The 25400-nt window shown below is 39.1% G+C and overlaps 1 protein-coding gene, 1 long non-coding RNA gene and 1 pseudogene across 2 annotated transcripts; 2 read left to right on the plus strand and 1 right to left on the minus strand.

The window, feature by feature from the left end:
- The first annotated feature begins 3642 nt into the window (after nt 1-3642).
- LOC129353484 (ribonuclease inhibitor-like) lies at nt 3643-9847 on the plus strand. Its single transcript, XM_055022835.1, has 5 exons — nt 3643-4027; nt 5856-6035; nt 6904-7077; nt 7595-7747; nt 9498-9847. The coding sequence occupies exons 1-5, from the start codon at nt 3768-3770 to the stop codon at nt 9520-9522; spliced, it is 792 nt and encodes a 263-aa protein (XP_054878810.1). The 5' UTR covers nt 3643-3767; the 3' UTR covers nt 9523-9847.
- On the minus strand, nt 8687-9356 carry LOC129353485 (uncharacterized). The gene is made up of 3 exons (XR_008605022.1): nt 9036-9356; nt 8818-8889; nt 8687-8728 (listed from the first exon to the last, which is right to left on the minus strand). It is a non-coding gene; the product is annotated as an uncharacterized LOC129353485 (long non-coding RNA).
- A 7969-nt stretch (nt 9848-17816) lies between the features above and the next one.
- Nucleotides 17817-25400, plus strand: part of LOC129353481 (NLR family CARD domain-containing protein 3-like) — a 47030-nt pseudogene continuing 39446 nt past the window's right edge.

Below are 25400 nucleotides of genomic sequence, written 5' to 3' on the forward strand. Positions count from 1 at the left end.
TGCGTTAACCAATACAACCCTACAACATCTAGAGCCTTAAGGAACTCTGGGCGAAACTCATCCACCCTCGGGTCTCGGCCACCGAGGAGCTTTTTAACCACCTCGTCCCCAGAGATTGGAGAGCCCAACCCAGAGTCCCCAGGCTCAGCTTCCTCAATGGAAGGCATGTCGATGGGATTGAGGAGGTCTTCAAAGTATTCTGCCCACCGGCCCACAACGTCCCGAGTCGAGGTTAGCAGCACACCACCCCCACTGTAAACAGTGTTGGTGCTACACTGCTTCCCCCTCCTGAGACACTGGATGGTGGACCAGAATCGCCTCGAAGCCATGTGGAAGTCTTTCTCCATGGCCTCTCCGAATTCCTCCCATGCCCGAGTTTTTGCCTCTGCAACCACCAGAGCCGCTTCGCCCTCCCAGTACCCATCAGCTGCTTCCGGAGTCCCCCAGGCCAAAAAGGCCCAATAGGACTCCTTCTTCAGCCTGACAGCATCCCTCACCGAAGGTGTCCACCAACGGGTTCGAGGGTTGCCACACGACAGGCACCTTGCGACCACAGCTCCGATAAGCTGCCTCGACAATGGAGGTACGGAACATGGTCCACTCAGACTCAATGTCCCCAACATCCCCTGGGACGTGTTCGAAGCTCTGCTGGAGATGAGAGTTAAAGCTCCATCTCACAGGGGACTCCGCCAGACATTCCCAGCAGACCTTCACAACACGTTTGGGCTTTCCAGGTCTGACTGGCATCCTCCCCCACCACCGGAGCCAACTCACCACCAGGTAGTGGTCAGTGGACAACTCCGCACCTCTCTTCACCGAGTGTCCAAGACATACGGCCGCAGATCTGATGAAACAATGACAAAATCGATCATCGATCTGCGGCCTACGGTGTCCTGGTGCAAAGTGCACATATGGACACCCTTATGCCTGAACATGGTGTCGTTATGGACAATTCGTGATGAGCACAGAAGTCCCACAACAGAACACCACTCGAGTTCAGATCGGAGGGAGCGTTCCTCCCAACCACGCCCCTAGGTCTCACTGTCATTGCCCACGTGAGCGTTGAAGTCCCCAGGAGAATGAGGGAGTCCTCATACTCCCTCTAAGGACTCCAAAAAGGGTGGGTAGGCTGAACTGTCATTCGGCCCGTAAGCACAAACGCCAGTCAGAACCATCCCCCCACCCGTAGGTGGAGGGAGGCTACCTCTCGTTTACCGGGGTAAACCCCAGCGTACAGGCGCCGAGATGGGGAGCAACAAGTCTGCCCACTCCTGCTCGACGCCTCTCACTGTGGGCAACTCCAGAGTGGAAGTACATTCAGCCCCTCTCAAGGAGGCTGGTTCCAGAACCAGAGCCATGCATCGAGGTGAGACCGACCATTTCTAGCCGGAACCGCTCAACCTCACACACCAGCTCCGGTTCCTTCCCCACCAGAGAGGTGACATTCCATGTCCCAAGAGCCAGTTTCTGCAACTGAGGATCGGACCGCCAGGACCCCCTCCCTCGGCCACCACCCATTACACACTGCACCCGACCCCTTTGGCCCCTCTCATAGGTGGTGGACCCATTGGAAGAGGGACTCATGTCTCCTCTTTGGGCTGGGCCCAGCCGGGCTCCATGGGTAAAAGCCCAGCCACCAGGCACTCGACATCGTGCCCCACCTCCAGGCCTGGCTCCAGAGTGGAGCCCCCGTGGCCCGCGTCCGGGCGAGGGAACACTAGGTCCAAAGTTTGTGTACATCATAGGGGTCTTCGGGCTGCGCTTTGTCTGGTCCCTCCCCTAAGACCTGTCTGCCTTGGGTGACCCTACCAGGGGCATGAAGCCCCTGACAGCATAGCTCTTAGGTTCATTGGGACACTCAAACCCCTCCACCACGATAAGGGGGCAACCCGAGGAGTCTGTAACATTTAATTATTCAGTGATATTTTTACATTTCCTGTCAACTTAACATCTTTATATATGAAAACATGGTGGATGCCTCGGCGCCCTGATCGCCAGGCTGAGCAAGATTTCTAGGGGAAAACTGGAAATGAATGACCTCAGCTACAAACTGAGCCGTTACTGTTTCTCACAGCAATAACATACAAGGTAACATGAGTGAAACCTAAGCAGCTGCTTATGCCTTGGGCCGGCCCTGAGATTGGAGTAACATTCATTGAGTTTAATCTAATTATTGAATTATGTTTTCTTCATCAAAGTTTATGAAGAAGAACCAAACTGGCCACTTTATTCGTCCAGTAATTGTTTTTATTTAGTTTATTTTCTTTCTTTTTCCAGATATTGTTGGTCTGTATCAGCCTGACCTTAAAGCGTCTTGAAGATGATGTTCCAGAGTCTCTCTGAAGGCTTCGCTGAACATGGAAATAAAACCGATCTGAACCAGATTGACACTGAGCTCTACATCACAGAGGGGTCAACTAGAGAGGTCAACCAGGAACATGAGGTCAGACGCATTGAAACAGCATCCAGGAAACAAGAAACAGTCAGAAGAGAAGACATCTTTAAAGTCCCACCTGGAGGAGATCAACCAATCAGAACAGTGATGACCATGGGCGTGGCTGGCATTGGGAAAAAACTGTTAACACAGAAGTTCACTCTGGACTGGGCTGAAGGCAAAACCAACCAGAACATTGATTTCATATTTCCATTCACCTTCAGAGAACTGAATTTACTGAAAGAAGAAAAGTTCAGCTTATTAGAACTGATTCATGAACGATTCACTAAAACCAAAGGAATCAGAAACTTTGAATCGTTCCAGGTTCTGTTCATCTTTGATGGTCTGGATGAAAGTCGATTTAGTCTGGATTTCTACAACACTACAATGTTGACTGACCCTGAAAAGTCAACCTCACTGGATGTTCTGCTGACAAACCTCATCAGGAGGAAAACTGCTTCCCTCTGCTCCTCTGGATAACCACACGACCTGCAGCAGCCAATCAGATTCCTGCTCAGTGTGTTGACATGGTGACAGAGGTCAGAGGGTTCACTGACCCCCAGAAGGAGGAATACTTCAGGAAGAGATTCAGAGATGATGAAGAGAAGGCCAGCAGGATCATCTCCCACATCCAGAAATCCAAAGTCTCCACATCATGTGTCACATCCCCGTCTTCTGCTGGATCACTGCTAAAGTTCTGGAGGATGTGATGAAGACCAGAGAGAGAGAGAAACTACCCAAGACTCTGACTGAGATGTACATAGAGTTCCTGCTGGTTCTACTCAACATCAAGGAGGAAAAATATGATGGAGGAAAAAAGAGCAAATCTATCTGGAGTCCAGAGAACAGGAAGCTGATTGAGTCTCTAGGAAAACTGGCTTTTGATCAGCTGCTGAAGGGAAACCTGATCTTCTATGACAAAGAGCTCACACAGTGCGGCATCAACATCCAAGATGCTGCGTTGTTCTCAGGAGTTTTCACTGAGATGTTTAAAAGAGAGAGAGGGACACGCGACGTCTCCGTCTACTCCTTTGTTCATCTGAGCATCCAGGAGTTTCTGGCTGCAGTCTACATGCTCCACTGCTCACCAGCAGGAAGTCAGAGGAGATCAAGACGTTCCTGGGAGACGAATACAGAGAAAACATCTCTAGATGAGTTCATGATGAAAGTCATGGAGAAATCCCTCCGCAGTAAAATGGCCACCTGGACCTGTTTGTCCGCTTCCTTCATGGTCTCACTGTGGAGTCCAACCAGAGAGTCTTAGAAGATCTGCTGGGGTCAGACAGAGACCAGTCCAGAAACCATCCAGAGAATCATCACCAACCTGAAGGAGATGAACACTGATAGAATCTCTGCTGACAGAAGCATCAACATCTTCTACTGTCTGGTGGAGATGAACGACGTCTCATTTTATCAGGAGATCCAACAGCTGCTGGATTCAGGGCAGTATCTCTCAGTGACTGACTGTTCAGCTCTGGCCTTCATGCTGCAGATGTCAGAGGTTCTGGATGAGTTGGACCTGAAGAAGTACAAAACCTCAGATAAAGGACGACTGAGACTGGTTCCAGCTGTGAGGAACTGCAGAAAGGCTCGGTGAGTCCAGATGTTTTCATTGTGTGATGCTGATTCAGCTCTATTGTCCTCCTGTTTCTTCTTCTGTCTTCAAGTTGATTCTGGATGTTTTTGCTCTTTATCTACTTCCTTCATCCTCTGGATTATTTCAGCCAATCAAACATCTAAACATTCAGCTCATCCAGGACAGATGCAGCTTCTGGTTTTAGACATTTTGATCATTTTAAAAATATTTAACTTTTTATCAGTTTTCAGGTTGAAATGAATAGAAAACCCTGAACTCTAGATAATCTATTTTCTCTAAGATCCAATCAGCCAGAGAAACTTTTAAACTTTAAACTCTTCACTCATTGAGCCGCTGCTCCATCATTCACATTTTAGGATCTTTGAATGTTTTTATTAAATTATTGTTGGGTTTAATAAAAATGTTGACCATTAAAATAAAATCATTGCATTAATTATAAACTATTGAACAGTGTTGATCTTCATCATCCTCTTCCTCCCTCTAGTTTCCTCTGAGTTTGTAAATGAGACCAAAATGTGGTTTTTGTCGTCTGGTTCCAGAAAAAGTTTTAGTTTCTGTCAGATCCTCCCAAAGCTCTGAGAATCTGCTTCCAGAGCTGGAACCATTTTCCTCATCAACTCTTCATCTGCAGCCTTTTGTTGAAGCTGTTAGGTGTCCTCCATGAAGACCTGCAGAGACATGAGCTTCAACTCTGGAGACATCCAGCCTCTTCTAGTTACTGGAGAACTTTCACTGCTTCACCATGAAATGCTGCTGGACCCAAACGCTCCGTCTCCTCCAGGGGTTTTGCTCTTCAGCTCTTTAGGAGTTTAGCAACAATTTCTCCTGACATCCAAACCTTTGTTCCTCTGAGACAATGGACAGACCACTGCAGAGACATGTGTCCCTCTTCCAACCAGTTTGTCCCAGTTCCTCTCAGATCCACAGTCTGAGAGGACGGTTCTGACCCGAAAGAGCAGCAGGACCGGTTCTGCTGCTGCTCTGCAGGACGACCAGAACAACGTGAAGCTTTTAGCTGCAGCAGGTTGACGACTGTCCACTTTCTACTTTGTTAAAGCATCAAATCCAGCAGATGAACGGAGACAGAACTGGAGCATCATGTGTTTGTTCTGCTCCCAGTTTCCTCTGTGGCAGCATTTAATAACCTGCTGCTGGGAAACATGTTTCTATACAATATATTACTATTATTCATGATGATGCAGCAGATATTGGCTCAACAAACCCAGAGATGCCAGAGGTCCACAGCAGCTGGACTTCCTGTTCTGCTCACTTCATTTATAACTCACTTCCTGCTTGGTGGAAGATCTAAACGGTCTAGTCCAAGTCAGAGCTGTGAGCAGTTCCTCCTCCTCTCCATCATCTCCAGTCGTTTCCTTCATTCAGCTCAGTCAGCCTCTTCATCAGCTGCTGCAGAGAAACTGAACTTTCCTTCACTGATGATAGAAGATCTTCAACATCTGACTGCAGCTGAAGGTCTGAGGACATGAAGCCTGGACCAGAACCAGAACCAGAACCTGAACCGGAACCAGAACCTGGACCAGAACCAGAACCAGAACCTGGACCAGAACCAGAACCAGAACCTGGACCAGAACCAGAACCAGAACCAGAACCAGAACCTGGACCAGAACCAGAACCTGGACCAGAACCAGAACCTGGACCAGAACCAGGAACTGCACAGATTCTCTGTGGGGTCAAACTCAGTAGATATTGATCAGATGATGATCATATGATGATCAGATGATGACATCACTGTTATCATATTTTAGTCTGTTATGATCCAGCTTGATTTCATTAGAACTGAATTTATTTCTTCTCTAATCACAGACTTGGTGGCTGTTCGCTCCAAAAGGCTGAATGTGAAGTTTTGGCCTCGACTCTGAAGTCCAACCCAGATCTGACTGAACTGGAAATAAATCAGATCGAAATATATATTGCTGGAGAATCTGATGTGAATCATCTGGTTGAGATCCTGGAGAATTCAGTCAGTAAAGTGAAGAATCTGGGGTTTGTTTTCTCTATTTATTCAATAAAATCATTTATTGACTCTTTAATCAATAGTTAATCAATTTAATGTTAATATATATTATTTTAAAACAACCTGTTTAATCATCAGAATAAAATCTCTAAAACTTTTGACCTTATTAATTATTTTCTTATTTCAGACTTTGAGATTATTGAACTTTGTTTTTCAGTTTTTCTCTTTAAAATGTTTTTGATGAACAAAATGAGTAAAATAATTGAAATGCTGTGAATGAATGATGGAGATGTTTCAGTTTGGTAAAGATTCAGATGCTTTTATTTCTGATTCTTTACATCAGAATGAAATGTTGATCCTCCAGAGCCACAAACACTGACGAGTTCAAATCCTCATTAATGAACGTCTAAGAAACCACTGATTGTAGAAAAGCAAATCTAGATGCAATGAATGAAAGTGAGGTTTGCAGCAGCAGCAGGTTCCTCAGCTTTGTCCTGAGGCTGTGGTTCTGTTGGGCCGGGTCAGAGAGGAACCGTCTCCTGAGGAAATAATGGCCTCCATTGGCTTTCAGCAGCTTTAATAGGAACCCAAAGGCCATTAATGAAGAACCTGACTGGTTCTGATCCAGTTACCAAGTCGGGTCTGATGATCAGGAACCAGCAGAAATAGCTCAACTCATCCAGACTGATAGAAAACTTTGAGTTTCTTTGTTGATCAAATGTTCTGGTTCTGCTGGTTTGGACTCTTTAAACCAGTTTGACTGGATCAGATGTTAGAATCACTTCATCATGTTTCTTTTACATTCAGGGAAATTAATTTATACATTTTATTATTTATTTCTTCATATTTCAGTTTTAACTGCATCCTGTTGGTTCACATCTTTTATTCTTTATTCAGATTGATTGACTGCAGTTTCTCAGAGACCAGCTGGACGTCTCTGTTCTCAGCTCTGAAGTCCAACCCGACCCATCTGACAGAACTGGACCTGAACAGAACCAACCTGGAAGGTTCTGGACTGAAGGATTTCTGTGGTTTTCTACAAACTGAAGGCTGCAGACTGGAGACATTGAGGTATTTTAATGATATAATTATTGATATTTCTGTGAATAATTCTATATAATTGATCATCAATCAAAGTTCATTTCTTCTGATCTAATCAATATTTCTGAGTTTGTTCCTGGATCCAGAGTTTAATTTAGTTTCTCTGTGTAACTGAGTTGGACCTGCTGATCTGAGGTCAGAACAGGACAGCATTCGGACCCCAGTGTGTAGAAATCCCCCTCAGGTCAAGCAGGTCAAAGGTCATCCAGTCTAGAAAAGTGAATTCCTGGAATCTGACAGGAACAATCAATAATCAATGATTGATGCTTCAACACTTTGATCAGAACCTGGAATGATTTTATTGACTAAAATCCTCCAACACATCATGACCCAGTACCAGGTTCGGTTCTGGTTCTGGTTCTGAAGTCAGCAGGTCTTTATTGGAGCAGCAGCTTGTTGGCATTAATATTCATGAGAATCTTTAACTGGTTCTGTTGGACTGGTTAACCTGCATCCTGTTGGTTCACATCTTTTATTCTTTATTCAGGTTGGAGGACTGCAGTTTGTCAAAGATCAGCTGTGATTATTTGGTCTCAGCTCTGAAGTCCAACCCGACCCGTCTGACAGAACTGGACCTGACAGGAAACAACCTGGAGAAATCAGATGTTCAGCAGCTGATGGATCTTGTAGAGACTTTAGAGTAAGTAAATGTTTGCAGTGAGTCCAGCTGCTGTCAGCATATTGAACTAAACCCAGTCAGCATCAAAGCAAAGATCCAGTGTTCCCAGTAAAGCTGCAGCTTCTCAGTGGGAGGAGAATGGTTCAGGCTTCCTGATTGGACACAGCAATCAGCCAATCAGAGGAGCAGCAGCTTGCTGTGTTGTTGCTGTGTCTGTAACACAGTTGAGAAGGGTACAATATGTTTTAGGTAGATGGGCCAATAGGTTCGGCTGTCGGAGCACGATGGGTGTTTACATGACACATACACAGTTGAGTGAATTTAAAAAACAATTAGCTTTAGTAACATGAATCATAAACTCACAAGTGGACAAGACATACAATTAAGAAAATAAAATTACACACAATAAAATACATGAAATAAAAACAACAATACTTGGCCAAGTGCTAAATATCAAATTTAAATCTATTGGGTGCACCCTGGTAGTTTGCGCTCTAATCTCTTTTAGATGACAAATGAATCAAATTAAATCCTGGTTCAGGTCTCACTCAACATGGGAGGAAATCCAGATCTTTCTAAGTCCAGGTGGGAAGGCTCGCCATCAAAGTCAGTAGGGGAATCCACTCCAGGAACAATCCAGGAGAAGAGAAGAAAAAGCAAAAAAAAAAAACAAAAACAACACAACAAAAAAAAAAAAAAAACCTGATCTGTCAACAGACAAGACCAGCAGAAACATAGAATATTATTAAACCATTCTAGCTTATTATGTTTCATAACTGTTTGAAAAATCCTTTTCCAAGAACAATAATAAAACATTACATTTTACACAAACTCAGCAAAGGTTCACGTTTCAATAACTAAGTAGGTCAAATAAAAATCATTATTTGACAACAAGATAAAAGAACAAAAACCAAATGAAAGGTACAAAATATGCTCACCGATCTCAGTGCGGCACGTTCAAAAACAACTAGACAGGGACTCTCATTCCAGACACGGAGGGCACTAGACAGTGTAAAATGCATATTTTTTAAGTTTTAACTTAAAGAAAATGAATTAAGTAAAATAAAAATACATTATTATATAGGCTTTACCTTCAGTTGAACTGAAAACAACTGCCAATCAACTGCCAGAAAGTGCAACAGTTCCAACTGATCTTAGTGGTTCTAACAGCAGAAAAACTGAAGTTCAGTTTTCTGAAACTTATCACTCTTTCTAACTTATAAGTTGGATTTAAACAATAACTATTTACAAAAAAAAAATTCCTTCAAAGTCAATAAATGATATTAGAAAGAAACCAAAAGACTCTCACTCTGGCTCAGCTGTCTGATCAGGGTCGGATCTCCCGCTCACAATCAATGCTGCCAACACGGGAAAGAAGGTGGAGCCTCTGTGGCATTCCGCTCTCTGATTGGTCCAAACATTCATGGGAATCAAACTTCCCATTGGCCAGGCAGACTACCCCGCCTACCCAATCTCTATTTCCCAAAAGGCTATCCCCACTTTATGTGGGTTACATGTCCATGTCTCCGGGACGTCCAGCTGGACTCCAGCCGTCCAACATGTCTAGAGACAGTGGTCCTCATTCATCAAACAGCAGCAGATCTGATCTCAGACCTGCTTGTTCTCTCAGTTCAACAGGAAACAACTGATCAGGTTCATCTTGGTCACAGCTCTGAGATCAGTCTGACTGGAAACCATCTACTGCATGTGCTGCGTCACTGACTGCTACTGGAAACACTCACTGATCTGCTCTCCTTCCTTCTCTCTGCAGGTGGAATAAACCATTTTTTCTCTAAAGTAGAGAACGTCTCTGTGTCCTGCTGATCCTCACAGGTTGAAGCTGCAGCAGTTTGAGTCTAAAGAGACTGGATCATGATGACCTCTGACCTCAAAGGTTTTCCTCCTGTTTATTTCCTCATGTCTGTCATTTAGTGTCTGATGTTGTTTGAAAAAAGAAAAAGTATCTGGATCTTGACCAGGAATGAAGTTTTTTTTTTTCACAAACATCAGAACAACAAAAAGTTCATGATTTGCATTGAAATTTTATCCAAACTGAATCTTTAATTCAGATCTGTTCACATATATTTGCATAAATTAATTAAAAATAACTAAAAATGTATTTCAGAAAGCTTCATTGTTCTTTTTAAAAATAATTAATAAATAACTTTGTAAGTTATTTGCTGTCATTTGGCACTCTTCATTCTCCATAAGAGTCAGAACTGGAGTTTAGTATTGAGCTGTGAAAATGTAAATTTTTATAACAACAAGCCAGTTTATCCCTAATATAGTTTAGCAATAAAAACTATTTTAAGGAAGGATAACGCTATATATAAAAATATATTTTCATTGTTTCTCTAAATTACTCTCAGACTGTATTAGAGAGAAACTGGCTTGTGTTTAGAAAAATGTACATTTTCAAAACTATAAAAAGTATATTTTTTAATCAGCCCTATATTATAAAATGTATTTATTCAATTTTGCCAATGAGATAAAGAACGTATTACTTTGGCAGATTATTGAACTGTTTAACTATGAAACAAGGTGTCATCACACTCCTTCCCAAACCTGGAAAAGATCCAACTCTTCTTGATCATTTAAGATCAATAATATTATTAAAGAATGATTACAAGCTTCTGACACACATTTATGTCAACAGGTTAAATCAGGATTATCCCAGATTTTTTCTGACTCTCACTCTGGATTTATAAAAGGCTCTATACTTAATAACATTCACCTTATTTTGGACTTAATCGACTAAAACCACTTCGTATTATTCGTAGACTTTATAAAGCCTTTGATATGATAGAACATGAGTTTATGTTCAAAGCTTTAGGTTTATTTGGGTTTGGAAATAAATGCATTAATGTAATGAAAACATTCTACAAAGATGCCAACAGTTCAGTGAGTCTTCAGAGATTCAGCATCAACTGAGGTATAAAACAAGGTTCTCTGATCTCCTCTGCTGTTTATTGCTGCTGCAGAAATGCTTTCATTTCAGATAAAAATGCTCAATTTGGTCAATTATCAGTGGAAGGAAATCATTTTCTGTTAGTCAGCTGGCTGATGACACAACCATCTTTTTGAATAACCTCAATGAAATTCCCAATTAAATTGATTGAATCATTGTCAAAGGCTTCAGGTCTTAAATTTAAACAAATGACATTTTGCCTCTAAAAGACTGTCCTATAACTACTGCTTTTAATATTCCTGTCAAATTCAATGTCAGATATCTGGGTGTGCAAATAAATAAAAATAAATCTGATTTAGAAAACCTGAATATTTGGGAGAAACTTCAAATATGTAAAACTCATTTAAATAAATGGAAACAGAGAGATTTATCTATTCAGGAAGAACAATTCTTCCTGAATAGATAATTGAAGAAATAATGGATGAAAGGTCATTAGTTTGTCTTAACAATTGAAAATGTACCAGAGTAAATATACATAAAAGTACAATGTCATGAAGCCTAGGCGCAAATTCAAACTGGAAGACTCTTTAGCTCCACCTGCATCATTCAATCGGCGCATCCCGCTAATCACTGACGACCAATCAGCGCTGGATCAAGCCACGTCGCAGCCAATCACCGACCAATCAGCGCTGGACCAAGCCACGTCGCAGCCAATCACCGACCAATCAGCGCTGGACCAAGCCACGTCGCAGCCAATCACCGACCAATCAGCGCTGGACCAAGCCACGTCGCAGCCAATCACCGACCATGCCCCAGCTGACAAGGACGTCCATCCAAGGCGTCTTCCACTTCGCAGCTGTGCTCAACCCACCACCACCCCTTCTCCACCTCCACCGTCCAGGCTCCCAGGCATACTTCATTCACCGACCTCCACCACCAGGATCGGGTCCCGGGGGATGACATTCCTATCAGCATCGGGAATGCTCATCCGAGCTTATCGCATCAGCTCGATGTCCTTAGCCGGGGCCCGAGCGCCAAAGACTTAATTTATGCTGTCAATAAACTTTTCTAATCGCTTTCTTTCTGTGTCTGAGTCTCTCCAGATTGAATTGATATTACATTAGTATCTAACTGTCTTGTAGGTTCATGTGAATGGGACGTCAACAGGGAATCTACAATAGAGTGATCACTTTCCAGTGAGTACAATAATTAATGATAATATAAAGAGGCATGAAGATGTCATAATCACCAGATGTTTTTAATAAAGCTGAATGGTAAAAATTTAAAGTAAATAGGGAGAAAAGCAGACATTTGGTTACATTAAAAGGCAATATAGAAGAATGTACAAGCCAGATAATGTTGAAATAGAATTTTAAATCAGCACAATAGTACACAGGCTAACCTTTAAGACAAACTTAGATAAAGATCCAGGCTGGGGCAGATGGTGATTCTCTGAACTTACATAAATTTCTAATCAGAAAGCAGTCTTATACTCCCTAAGGAGCGTTTCAGACAGGGAGTGTATTGGCTATCAGGGCAATAAATTCTTTACTCAGGGTTGAATAGTTCAGGCAAACATTAAAAACTATAGAAGTCCGTTACAACATATAATCAAACATATTAATATATTTCTTTAAGCATGAAAAAGCATGTTTTTAATTAGTTAGTTTTAGATCCAAACTTATAGTTAGTATTAAGCAATACATTTTGTGCGAGTTTGTTTTAAATACCAACTGGTTTCTTGTTGAATGATTTTGAGGCAGAGATAACGCTCCAGCTGCACGCCGTAAATCACAGTCTGTCCAAGAGGCTGGTACGAGAAGAGCTTGGTGTTTCAGTAGGTCTCAGAGGTAATAAAATACACATTAAGACAGCCCACACAAAGGAAAAACACACCTCCTAATTTAAATTTAGAGAAAGGCACAGGCTTATAAAAGTTTTCGTTTGCAACAAAGAATTCGAATTGCTTTCTGCCCGAGTTCGCAATTTCAGGAAAAATGCATTTTTCTGTCTTTACTTTCAACTCGTGTAATTGTTTCTGTTTTGTCATGTCTTGGACTTTTGATAATCTAGGTGAGATGCTTATTGTGACATTCTTCTTGCATTGATTTTCTCAGAATATCTGAAGTCTGACGTCGTATGATTGTTCTTTCTCACTGCGCATATTGAGGCACAAGAATCCGGGATCAGAGGAATGAATTAACGAGCTAAATCAAGTTATTCCTCTTTTTATTCTTAACAGATAACAAAATATATTTTAAATGCTGCAAATTCAAGTATACCAAAAATAATAATTAAAGTGAAGAAAAAGTAGTTCCGTGGTGGAATGATGATTTGTACCAGAGCGGTTAAAGATCGTAACAGGGCATTTAAAATACTGCAGAAAAATTCATTTTCTTTTTATAATCTTATGGATTATAAAAAGAAAAGAGCAGTGGCTCGTAAAACCGTTAAGAAAGTTAAAAAGAAAATGTGGAGAGTATATTGTTCCTCAATAGGATCAGAAATAAAATTGCAAAATGTTTGGTCAATGTTTAGGAAAATGATTGGGAAAAGGAGTGATGTTAAAATGCCAGGAAGTAGTAGTGTTAAATAAAGATAAGGCAGATTTGTTGGGTGAGTCATTTGCTGCAGTGCATAGTGGAGAACATCTTACAGACATTCATAAACAACAGAAGATTCAAAAACTTGGTAAGCATAAAAATATATTGGAAAAAAGTCAAACATATTAGACATGAATATAACTATGAAAGAAATGAAAACAATATTGAAAGGGACAGGATATTCAGCTCCTGGGGAGAATCAGCTGTGCTATGCTATGTTTAAACAGGTTCCTGAAGTAACATTAGAATTAATATTAAAACTGTTTAATAAAATATGGAAAGAAGGTTTAATACCAAATAGCTGGAAGAGGGCAATAATCCTACCGTTTAATAAACCAGGGAAAGATCCTATAAATCCAAACAATTATAGACCAATAGCATTAACTTCACATTTAAGTAAGTGGATGGAGAAAATAATAGCTAATAGATTAGAATTTACTCTTGATCATAAAATATTAATTAATGAAAATCAGTGTGTATTTAGGAAAGGGAGATCAACAATGGATGCAATAACTAGAGTCAGTAATGATATAGAGAAAGTTTTAAAAATGAAAGAGAGTATGATTTTTTTATATAGAAAAAGCTTATGATTCATTATGGAGAGAAGGTCTACTTATAAAAATTAAGCAGATGGGAATAGGTGGGAAGATGTTAATTGGAATTTTTTGTGGGATAGAAAAATAAGAGAGAAGATTGGAAATGATTACTCAAAAGAATTTAACGTTAAAAATGGAATTCCACAAGGCAGTGCAATTAGCCCAATACTATTTAATATGATAAATTATATCTTTTCTGAAACAGAAGAATGTGTAAAATCTGCATTATATGCTGATGATGGGGTTATATGGATAAGAGGAAAGAATACAAGACATGTGGTAGGAAACATTAAGAAAACAATTAAAGTAGAAAAATGAATGGGGTTTTAAATTATCAACAAGTAAATCTTGTTATATGGTTTTTACAAATCAGAAAAATATTGATATAGGAGGGGCTGCACAGTGGCGCAGTGGGTAGCGCTGTTGCCTTGCAGCAAGAAGGTCCTGGGTTCGATTCCCAGCCCGGGGGCTTTCTGCACGGAGTTTCCATGTTCTCCCTGTGCATGGCGGGTTCTCCCTGGGTTCTCCGGCTTCCTCCCACAGTCCAAAAACATGACTGTCAGGTGAATTGGCTTTCCCAAATTCTCCCTAGGTGTGAGTGAGTGTGTGGTTGTTTGTCCTGTTGCCCTGCAACAGACTGGTGACCTGTCCAGGGTGACCCGCTTCTCACCTGGAACGCTGCTGGAGAGGCACCAGCACCTCCTGACCCCATTAGGGAGAAGGATGGATTGATATAGGAACAATAACATGAACAGCCGTTGGAAAGGGTAACAGAATTTAAATATCTGGGAATATGGTTGGATCAATGATATACATGGAAAACACATATAGAGAATCTGGAAACTAAATGTAAGAAAGTTATAAATCTACTAAAGGCTTGGCTGGAAATAACTGGGGTGCAGATAGTCAGTCATTATTAAACATATATAGGGCTGTTAGGGTTATACACCATAAACACATAATAACAAAGACAGGAAAGTCAGTATTTGGTTAATAATATCACAATTTCTCCAACAAGGGCTCTCATGAGATCAATAATAGATTATGGTAGTTTTATATATGGAGTAGCAGCTAAAACAACATTACAAAATATAGATGCATTACAGAATAGGGCTTTACGTATATGTACAGGAGGAGTGAAAACGACACCTATTAATGCCCTTCTAATAGAGACTGGAGAGAAATAAGAAGAATCAAATTAGCTCTGACATATTGGATGTAAATAAGAAGTAGTAAGGATGGAAATGTAAATTCAACAATATTAAAATATTGTTGGGAATATTCAAAGTTCCAGAGTAATGGATTTGGATGGATCATAAACAAATGGATTAAAATGTATGGATTAGAAGATAAAGAAATAGCTCAATTTAATCCCATTAGCGTTAGCCCTTCATGGATGTTTCCGGAGGTAAATGTAGACATGAAACTCCTTAAAATGAAAAATGATTGGAATTTAAATGACATAGGGGGAAAGACTGAAGCATATTTAAAAAACTCATATTATAACTATATTAAAATATATTCAGATGGTTGTAAGAATTTAAAAGGACGTGTGGGAAAAGGAATATATATATATCTGAGTTTAAAAGTGACATCTCTAAAAGATTATCTGATCAACTATCTGTATTCACGGCAGAAATGGTGGCAGTTATTATCAGTTTACAGTGTAGAGGAGGTTTGTCCAGGCAGATGAACAGTAATTTGCAAAGATACCAAAGCAGCAATAGAAAGTATTCAAGGAGAAGGAAACAACAGAAAAGATCTAGTACTTGAAATTCAACAGAGCTTATTTATATTGTATAGAGGTGGCATTGATATTTGGTTCTGTTGGTTGCAGCACGTGAAGGTGTAAAAGGCAATGAAAGGGCAGATAAATGAGCAAAAAGGGCTTTTGATGAGGCAATAACGATTAAAATACCTATTGGGAAAGGGGAAGGAAAATCCATTAGTAAGAGTAAAGAAATGGAAATTTGGCAAAAAAGGTGGAATGAAGATAAGAAAGGAAGGAAATTATATAAAATACAGAAGTCAGTATTAAGTAGAAATATTAAGGAGAGAAATAGAAAGGAAGAAATAATGATGATTAGATTAACAGTAGGGCATACATATTGAAATGATACTTTATATTTAATAGGGAAGAAAAACAATGATATGTGTGAAGAATGTGGAGAGAATGTAAACATAGAACATGTATTAATGAACTGTAAAACATGAATGTGAAAGGGAGAAATTGAGAAGAATAGTTGGAAGGACAGATCAAGAATGGAGTTTGAAAGGAATACTGGGGAATGATGGAAATATAATGGATATTTGCATATTAAAGAAAGCATTATTTATTTATCTTCAAAATAAAACAATAGAATCTGACTGATGTAAAATACTGTTGCTACACACTCGTGTACAGTAGGTGGCGGTATGCACCTTAAAGTTGCTTGAGATCCGCCATAATAGAAAAGAAGAAGAAGAAGGCCAGGGTTCTTGAGTTATTCTGAAATGTTTGTTTTTTTTTTTATTTAGAAAAGTAAAAAACTATTTTAAACAGGATCAGGAACTGAAGTCGGTCATGTAGTGAAAGACGACTGGATGGATCCGACTGACTGAAACTTTAACAACAAACATCCACAAGTTACTGGATGATAAAAATTATTTCCTCCTTTCTGGGTCTTTTTCTTCTGCCCAGATCATTGATTAATATCTGGATCAATACAGTGGAGATGCAGAGGAGATAATAATGTTCCTGTAAAGCTGATCACAGTCAAAAGACGTTTTTACACCAAGATTGAATCTTTGGAGGGAAACAAAACAGACGACTTTAAAACTTTTACACAGTAATGTTTCATTTTTAGATGTTGTCTTTCATTATTATTGTAGCAGAATGAAGCCTGCCCTCAGGATTGAGGACATGTGGCACCTATTGCCTCATAATCAGTGTGAGCATAAAGGAGACTCTCTTCAGTGGGAAGGTCACCTGGTTGACTTGCAGTGGTCGAAACTCTGAAATCAGTAAGTAATGTTTCTCCTTCTGTATAAGGCCTGTAACTTGAGTTGGATAATTCAAATAGTTTAAATCTAGAAGCTGCCTGAAGTCTCCTGTTTGATGGTAGGGTGTGGCTGTAATTTACCCTCCCCAGTTCAGCTTGGCAACAGAAAACGGCTCAGTAGTTTTATATTATACTCATGCAGTTCAATAACATGAAATGACAATTATTTCTATATTAAACATACTGGTAATCGGATCCTCCTGCCATTTGGCTGGAAGGCTCTCTGGTCGGGGTGGAGTCATCCAGCTCTGCTAGGTGACAATGGCTTCCTCTTCCTCCTGCCATTTTTCTAAATCTCTCCTATTAATCTAACTTCATTTCAGACATAAAGCTGCTGCAGCTCACTGGAGGCCCTGCTGCTTTGTTTTTGCTTTGTTTGTTTTTTATATCCTGCTTTGTTTTCAACTATTGGTTTCTGGGTTTATCATTTTTGATTAAATTTGCTTTGTTTGACCCCATCCTCTTGTCTCCAGGCTGAAGGCAGTAAGGGTGGTGGGGGGGCATCCAGGGGCCTGGACCCACGTGATGTGCGAGTGACCAGTGTTGGGATTTCTTCACGATCAAGTGTCTGTTCACAAGAGCTCGGTGATTTATTTTGTTTTAGGAACCAGGACCCCACATTTGGGCTGGTAAACCTCCGTACGATGCAAATCTCTTCCCATTGTGGTTCTTTAATTTTTGTTTTTAAAACATGGATCAATGATATTAACTATATTATGGTGGAATAAAGTTTTGTTCTCGTTGTTTACGAACCTTAAGTGCCTTACTGACCAAGTTCTTGGGTGCAACTCCCAACGTGGCGTTGACACCTGTTGGTCACCCTGGTTTGAAGGGGCAGAGGAGTCGATTCATATACTTGTGTTGCCACACGATTATTTTTACCTTTAATCTGCAGTAATGAAAATGGTTCCTCTCTTTGCTGCTCAGGTTATAAATGTTCAAACTGGTTGAACTGGTGGATGAAGAACTGGAGGCTGCAGAGCCGACAGGCTGGAAAACCATCAATCTGTCCAGATCTTCTGATCAGAACCAGAACCAGGCACCAATAGAGAGCAAATCATTTAGTTTACAAAAACTAAATGAGCAAACTGAGGAAGGAGGAAACATTCCTGCACAGCAGAGACAGAAACTGATAAACATCTTCCAGTGAACGGCTGCAGCAAGTTAAAACCTGTTTGTAACTCTGCAGGTTTTTAACTGTCGTTGGAAACGTTTGAGACAAACTATTTGAACAACTTAAAGCCTCCAGGCTAAAAGAGACAAAGGTTAAAGAACTTTATGTTCACCAATGAAGGAGGATCAGGTGAGAATCATCATGGAAAGTTTCCTTCATATCAACATTAAACAAGATTAAATAAATGAATAAAATCTGTATCTGATAACATGAACATGTCAGATGGAGAAACATCAACATTTCAAGGTTCTTGGTTCTGTTGGCTCAGATCATAACAAGCAGCAACTATTATTACTTTTATTTGTTAAATTTCTTTATAGATGAATCTGAAAATCTCCATTAATTTAATAAAATATTGATTAAAATCCTGAATATGTTTCAAACTTAAAGAAGCTTTAAACCTAAACGTGAACTTGTTGTTTAACATTTATTTCCTGGTTTCTTGTTATTCAACAGGTGAACACACCTCTGCTGTCAGGGGGCGGAGCCTCAGGTGGGTCCCATTAAAGTTCTGGAGAATCGGGTCCGGTTCTCCAGTTCGCTCCCACTGGGTTTGTGTGAACAGAAGGAGAAGCAAAGATCTGATCAGGTGAGTTTTAACTCCACATTCTTCTGGTTTCCAGTCCTGACTGGTTTCTCTCTCTGAGCTGCTGGTTCTGGTTCTGGTTCTGGTTCTGGTTCAGCTGAGATATCTGGGTTCCTGGTTCTGGTTCAGCTGAGATATCTGGGTTCCTGGTTCTGGTTCTGCTGAGATATCTGGTTCCTGGTTGGTGGATGAAAATATTTCGATATGAAGTCAATAATTTATTGATCAGGGAGGATTTCTACAGATTGAATCAGTCTGTGGAGCCAGAGGACAGCTGATCACATTTCAATCAATTATTGATCAGTAAGAAGTGATTATGGTGAAATATCAACACAGCGCCCCCTAGAGTATTTAAAAACATCCACTGCTGTTATTTAGACCTGAACTGAGTTAAAACATCAAACCATCAGAACCAATAAAAATGACTATTGGACCCGTTTGCACACCCAGCAGGAAGTCGGCCATTTTGGATCAAATGTCTTGTTTTTTTGTTTGTTTGTTTCAATAGTGATGCGTAAATGACGTGTCATGAAACGTTTCCACCCCTTTACAAAACTGTATTGATTATGTGTCACTCAATAGTGACACCTGCTGGACATTAAACATCCCTACAGGCAAAGCAGTTGACAGACATATTTCATGACCTGGTCTATATAATAAGACTTAAATCATGGTATTTTATTGTATTTATAAATTGTATTATGTCATCAGTTAAATTCTAAATCTTAGATTCTAAAATTTGATATTCTTCAATTCAGTCAATAAATGAAGTGAACATGGACCATAAAGTGAAAATTTAAGTGAATGTGTTTGGAATGAGGATGCTTAAAGACTGAGTGTTTTTATTTTTGTTTCTTCACAAATTTTCATAAAAAAGAAAAAAAAGTTTTTCAAATATTTTGAAGTTTAGTTTGTTACGCTTTTGACACACGACTGCTACTGTAGAAAAAAAATGAAGTAAACAATACATTTATATGAAATAATTAATAAAAAGCCACTGAGTATTTAGTAGAATGATTATATACCTGAGTTTCTCCAGGTGTGTCTGGGATTCATTCTGATGCCCTGTGATGCCTCAGCATTGAGAAGGTGAATTTATTGAAATAAGTCATTTCTGTCAAAAATGTGCAACTCTAAACCTGCAGAGCATAATATGAAAGTAAACTAACAGCTGAATTTGGATTCAGATAGATCAAGTAGAAAGTGGAAAGAACCGGATGAAACAACGACAAAGTGAAAACCAATTCCTTATTTTCTAATTAAGATCAAAATGGTCAAAATTACAAAACCTTTTGTTTGCTTTGAAAGGTTTCATAGTTGTCGCTGTACCGTAAAAGATCAAGAATTACTTTGGAAATGCATCAAGTTGACAGATTTGCTTCCTTATAAACACAGTTAGGCGCCTCAGTGTCATTTCAGTTCCTCTTGGTCATGTGACTGGATGAAAGCAACATGCACCGACACGATGTTTCGTCTAAGGGCTTCATGTATGCGCCAACACATCGGTGTTGCTGGACCCATCACTATTTTTGACATTTTGACCTTCCAAGTAAAAAGTGAACTAAAAATCTGAGGTTTGTTTGTGAAAGCTCAGATGTTTGAGCTTCTTAAAAACCAAAAAACTTTCCTCCACTCCGACCGTCGCTCTATTTCTGAGTCTCACTCTGTTTTTTTAATAATTCAGCAAATATCTGATAAATTATTGGTTCAACCACAGTAATAATTTTTACAAACCCTTAATAGTAAGTCTGAATTATTGAATTATTCCACTGACGGATATTTCCAGTCCAGTTCAATTGGTGGCAAGATTTTGACCTTTGACCTTTGTGCTTGTGTGTTTTAAATAAGTACTTTTCAGGTATTTTAGTTTCCATTCCAACTGCATAAGATAAAGTAAATTATTTATGAGATAAAGTCTGAAACATAATAAATCCTTCATGTTTTCCAGATAAAAGATGGCGCAGCAGCAGGAAGTGGATTTCGGTAAGTGATCAGAAGCAGAAATGAACCTTCATGAAGGAACAAACTGACCAATCACAGCCCGTGTTGCTGCCATGTGATGAACCTCAGCCTCAGAGTATTTATTGTCTTCATGCTTCCTGTTCAGTGAAGCTCTGCTGGAAACTGAGTTTCTGTGAAACCTGAAGATAAAAATTTATCCAATAATCACATCATTTATTACTAATTTATTATCAAAGACTGTCTCTGTCTTTTATCCCAACATTTGGTGACAGAGATGCTAAAGCTTAGAGATGGAGATTAAAAACTTGTTGAAAGTAAAAGACAGAAAAATGATGAAAATGTTAATCAGTCGATATTTTCATCAATAACATCAGAGTTTCCTGTTTTCCTGAAATAGTTCAGCTCTATATTTAGAAGGTGTTTGTTTTATTGTTCTTCCTGCAGTGAGGAAACAAATGATGAACAGAAGCTTCATTTGTTCTCATGTAGACAGAATCAGTGGTCGTCTCTCAAATATGAGGCAGAAACACAACAGCAGGTTCAGACCTGAGGAGCTGATCAACAGACTCTGAGGAGAATCTCTGGATGGAGCAACAGGAAGAGTTGATCTTCATCAGGTTTGTCTCTCAGATGTAAATTAATCCTGTTTCTGTTTCTGCCTGCAGAGGAAAAACTTTTCAAGGTTCGCTCTGAGTTTGTGAAGACAGTTTCTGAGGAAATCCTGAAACGGCTCGTCGATGGTCTTGAGGCAGATGGGGTCTTTATGCATTCGGAGATAGAAGATATACTGCAGATGAACCAAACCAGAGCAGAGAAGGCCCGCGACACCATAGATGCTGTGATGAAGAAAGGACAGAGAGCCTGCAGGTTGATGATCAAACATCTTCATCACATGGATCCAACTCTGTCCAACCAGCTGGGTTTGTCCTCTGCCTCCTTTGGTCCAGGTGAGACACAAAGTTCATTAAAGCTGCTTTTACAGCCTCTATTGTCTTTGATTAAACTATAAATGATAAATAAATCTGATCTCTTCTAATATTTCCTGATTTCAAAATTTGTTGCGACAGAGGAAAAGTTAAATATATTAATGTGCTTGATGTTTAAAGACATAATGGATTCTCAGTTCAGTCTGTTGAATATTAAACTGAATGAAACTCAAATATAACTGAATATGTCGTTATGACTTGTTACATTTTAAAAATTGATGGGTAAATATGGATTTTATTTTTCTGACAATGAATGATGATCAACAAAAAACTTCAGCACAACTTGTGAACCCAATGGAGATAAAATAAATGCTTCTGTACATTTTTTAAATCATCAAACATTTTCAGTACATTTTAAAATAAATGTAGTCAATTATATTTCTATACTGCAGAGATATATAAATCATCAGAGGCCAATTCTCCTCTGTTTGCAGCAATGGAGAACCTCCAGGTTCTGGTTCTGATTGACTCAAATGAAGCCAAATATTTAATATTTTCTTGCAGAAATTCATTGCTGGATCTAAAATAATAATAAAGACTCACTAGAAATATAAATAGATTTTGGTATTCTATGCAGTAAAAGATGTAAACCATTAGTCACGCCTGAACTTTATGTATTTTAAATGCAAATTCACACAACAGCAAGCTAATATTATTTATTTTGGTCTTTTGTGCAAACAGCAGCTGCATCGTTTCTCTCGTCTTTATTGTTTTCTGTTCTTCAGAGCGACAAACTTCCTGCAGTGAGGAAACAAATGATGAACAGAAGCTTCATTTGTTCTCATGTAGACAGAATCAGTGGTCGTCTCTCAAATATGAGGCAGAAACACAACAGCAGGTTCAGACCTGAGGATTTGATCAACAGACTCTGAGGAGAATCTCTGGATGGAGCAACAGGAAGAGTTGATCTTCATCAGGTTGTCTCTCAGATGTAAATTAATCCTGTTTCTGTTTCTGCCTGCAGAGGAAAAAACTTTTAAAGGCTCACAGTGAGTTTGTGGAGATAGTTTCTGAGGAAATCCTGGAACGGCTCCTCGATGGCCTTCTATCAGATGGGGTCTTTATGCATTCGGAGATAGAAGATATACTGCAGAAGAACCAAACCAGAGCAGACAAGGCCCGCGACACCATAGATGCTGTGATGAAGAAAGGACAGAGAGCCTGCAGGTTGATGATCAAAACATCTTCATCACATGGATCCAACTCTGTCCAACCAGCTGGGTTTGTCCTCTGACCCCTTTGGTCCAGGAGACACAAAGTTCACTAAAGTTGCTTTTAGAGCTTCTATTGTCTTTGATTAAACTATAAATGATAAATAAATATGATCTCTTCTAATATTTCCTGATTTCAAAATTTGTTGCCACAGAGAAAAAGTTAAATATATTAATGTGCTTGATGTTTAAAGACATAATGGATTCTTGGTTCAGTCTGTTGAATATTAAACTGAATGAAACTCAAATATAACTGAATATGTCGTTATGACTTGTTACATTTAAACTAATATTTAATTTAATTAAACTGATGGGTAAATATGGATTATATTTTTCTGACACTGAATGATGATCAACAAAAAACTTCAGCACAACTTGTGAACCCAGTGGAGACAAAATAAATGCTTCTGTACATTTTTTAAATCATCAAATTTTCAGTACATTTTAAAATAAATGTACTCAATTATATTTCTATACTGCAGAGATATATAAATCATCAGAGGCCAATTCTCCTCTGTTTGCAGCAATGGAGAACCTCCAGGTTCTGGTTCTGATTGACTCAAATGAAGCCAAAAATTTAATATTTTCTTGCAGAAATTCATTGCTGGATCTAAACATAATAATAAAGACTCACTAGAAATATAAATAGATTTTGGTATTCTATGCAGTAAAAGATGTAAACCATTAGTCACGCCTGAACTTTATGTATTTTAAATGCAAATTCACACAACACCAAGCTAATATTATTTATTTTGGTCTTTTGTGCAAACAGCAGCTGCATCGTTTCTCTCGTCTTTATTGTTTTCTGTTCTTCAGAGCGACAAACTTCCTGCAGTGAGGAAACAAATGATGAACAGAAGCTTCATTGTTCTCATGTAGACAGAATCAGTGGTCGTCTCTCAAATATGAGGCAGAAACACAACAGCAGGTTCAGACCTGAGGATTTGATCAACAGACTCTGAGGAGAATCTCTGGATGGAGCAACAGGAAGAGTTGATCTTCATCAGGTTTGTCTCTCAGATGTAAATTAATCCTGTTTCTGTTTCTGCCTGCAGAGGAAAAACTTTTAAAGGCTCACAGTGAGTTTGTGGAGATAGTTTCTGAGGAAATCCTGGAACGGCTCCTCGATGGCCTTCTATCAGATGGGGTCTTTATGCATTCGGAGATAGAAGATATACTGCAGAAGAACCAAACCAGAGCAGACAAGGCCCGCGACACCATAGATGCTGTGATGAAGAAAGGACAGAGAGCCTGCAGGTTGATGATCAAACATCTTCATCACATGGATCCAACTCTGTCCAACCAGCTGGGTTTGTCCTCTGACCCCTTTGGTCCAGGTGAGACACAAAGTTCATTAAAGTTGCTTTTAGAGCCTCTATTGTCTTTGATTAAACTATAAATGATAAATAAATCTGATCTCTTCTAATATTTCCTGATTTCAAAATTTGTCGCCACAGAGAAAAAGTTAAATATATTAATGTGCTTGATGTTTAAAGACACAATAGATTCTTGAATATTAAACTGAATGAAACTCAAATGTAACTGAATATGTCGTTATGACTTATTAACTTTAAAAACTGATGGATAAATATGGATTATATTTTTCTGACACTGAATGATGAACAACAAAAAAGTTCAGCACAACTTGTGAACCCAGTGGAGATAAAATAAATGCTTCTGTACATTTTTTTAAATGATCAAACATTTTCAGTACATTTTAAAATAAATGTACTCAAGTATATTTCTATACTGCAGAGATAAATAAATCATCAGAGGCCAATTCTCCTCTGATGTTTGCAGCAACACTCAGCAATGGAGAACCTCCAGGTTCTGGTTCTGATTAACTCAAATAAACCCAAATATTTAATTTTTTCTTGCAGAAATTCATTGCTGGATCTAAACATAATAATAAAGGCTCACTAGAAATATAAATACATTTTGGTATTCTATGCAGTAAAAGATGTAAACCATTAGTCACGCCTGAACTTTATGTATTTTAAGTGCAAATTCACACAACAGCAAGCTAATATTATTATTTGGTCTTTTGTGCAAACAGCAGCTGCATCGTTTCTCTCGTCTTTATTGTTCTGTTCTTCAGAGCGACAAACTAAAATCTGGAACATGGAATATATTTGATGTAAATCTTCCCAATAGACATGTGTACTGTGTATATACAATCATAGAAAGTTAGTCAGTGGTCTCAGCTTTGTTTCAGGACAGATGATTAATAAATTCAAGGCCTAAACATTTACATGGATCATCAGACGATGGTTTGAGCTGCTGAGAATCTCTTCTGCTTTAGGTACAATAAGACATTTGTAAAACTTTGATCTTAGTGCTTTTTTCCCACTAGATTTATTTTGATCAGGATTACAATTTCAAATAAAACAGTTTGATAAAACTCAAAGGTCACTCTGCGTTAAACATGTCTGAAACCTCAATTAGAGAAAAACATAAAAAATTTAAATGAGCAAAACTAATTTTAATCATCTCTGCAGTAAGAAATATATTTACAGTTTTTGTTACCTAGCAGATTTTATCAGGTTTGAGCTTTTTACTTATTTATTTACTTTTTTCATTTATCTGTCGCCTCAGTGAGATCAAGCC

The sequence above is a fragment of the Poeciliopsis prolifica genome, unplaced genomic scaffold (assembly GCF_027474105.1).
Source record: "Poeciliopsis prolifica strain line A6 unplaced genomic scaffold, Auburn_PproV2 SCAFFOLD091, whole genome shotgun sequence".
Taxonomy (NCBI): Eukaryota; Metazoa; Chordata; class Actinopteri; order Cyprinodontiformes; family Poeciliidae; genus Poeciliopsis; species Poeciliopsis prolifica.

Excerpts from the sequence above, each read along its gene's own strand:
- LOC129353484 (XM_055022835.1), top strand. The coding sequence starts at position 3,768 with ATGAACACTGATAGAATCTCTGCTGACAGAAGCATCAACATCTTCTAC. Across the intron at positions 6,036-6,903 it reads AGTAAAGTGAAGAATCTGGG|ATTGATTGACTGCAGTTTCT; the intron begins GTTTGTTTTCTC and ends TTCTTTATTCAG. Across the intron at positions 7,078-7,594 it reads TGCAGACTGGAGACATTGAG|GTTGGAGGACTGCAGTTTGT; the intron begins GTATTTTAATGA and ends TTCTTTATTCAG.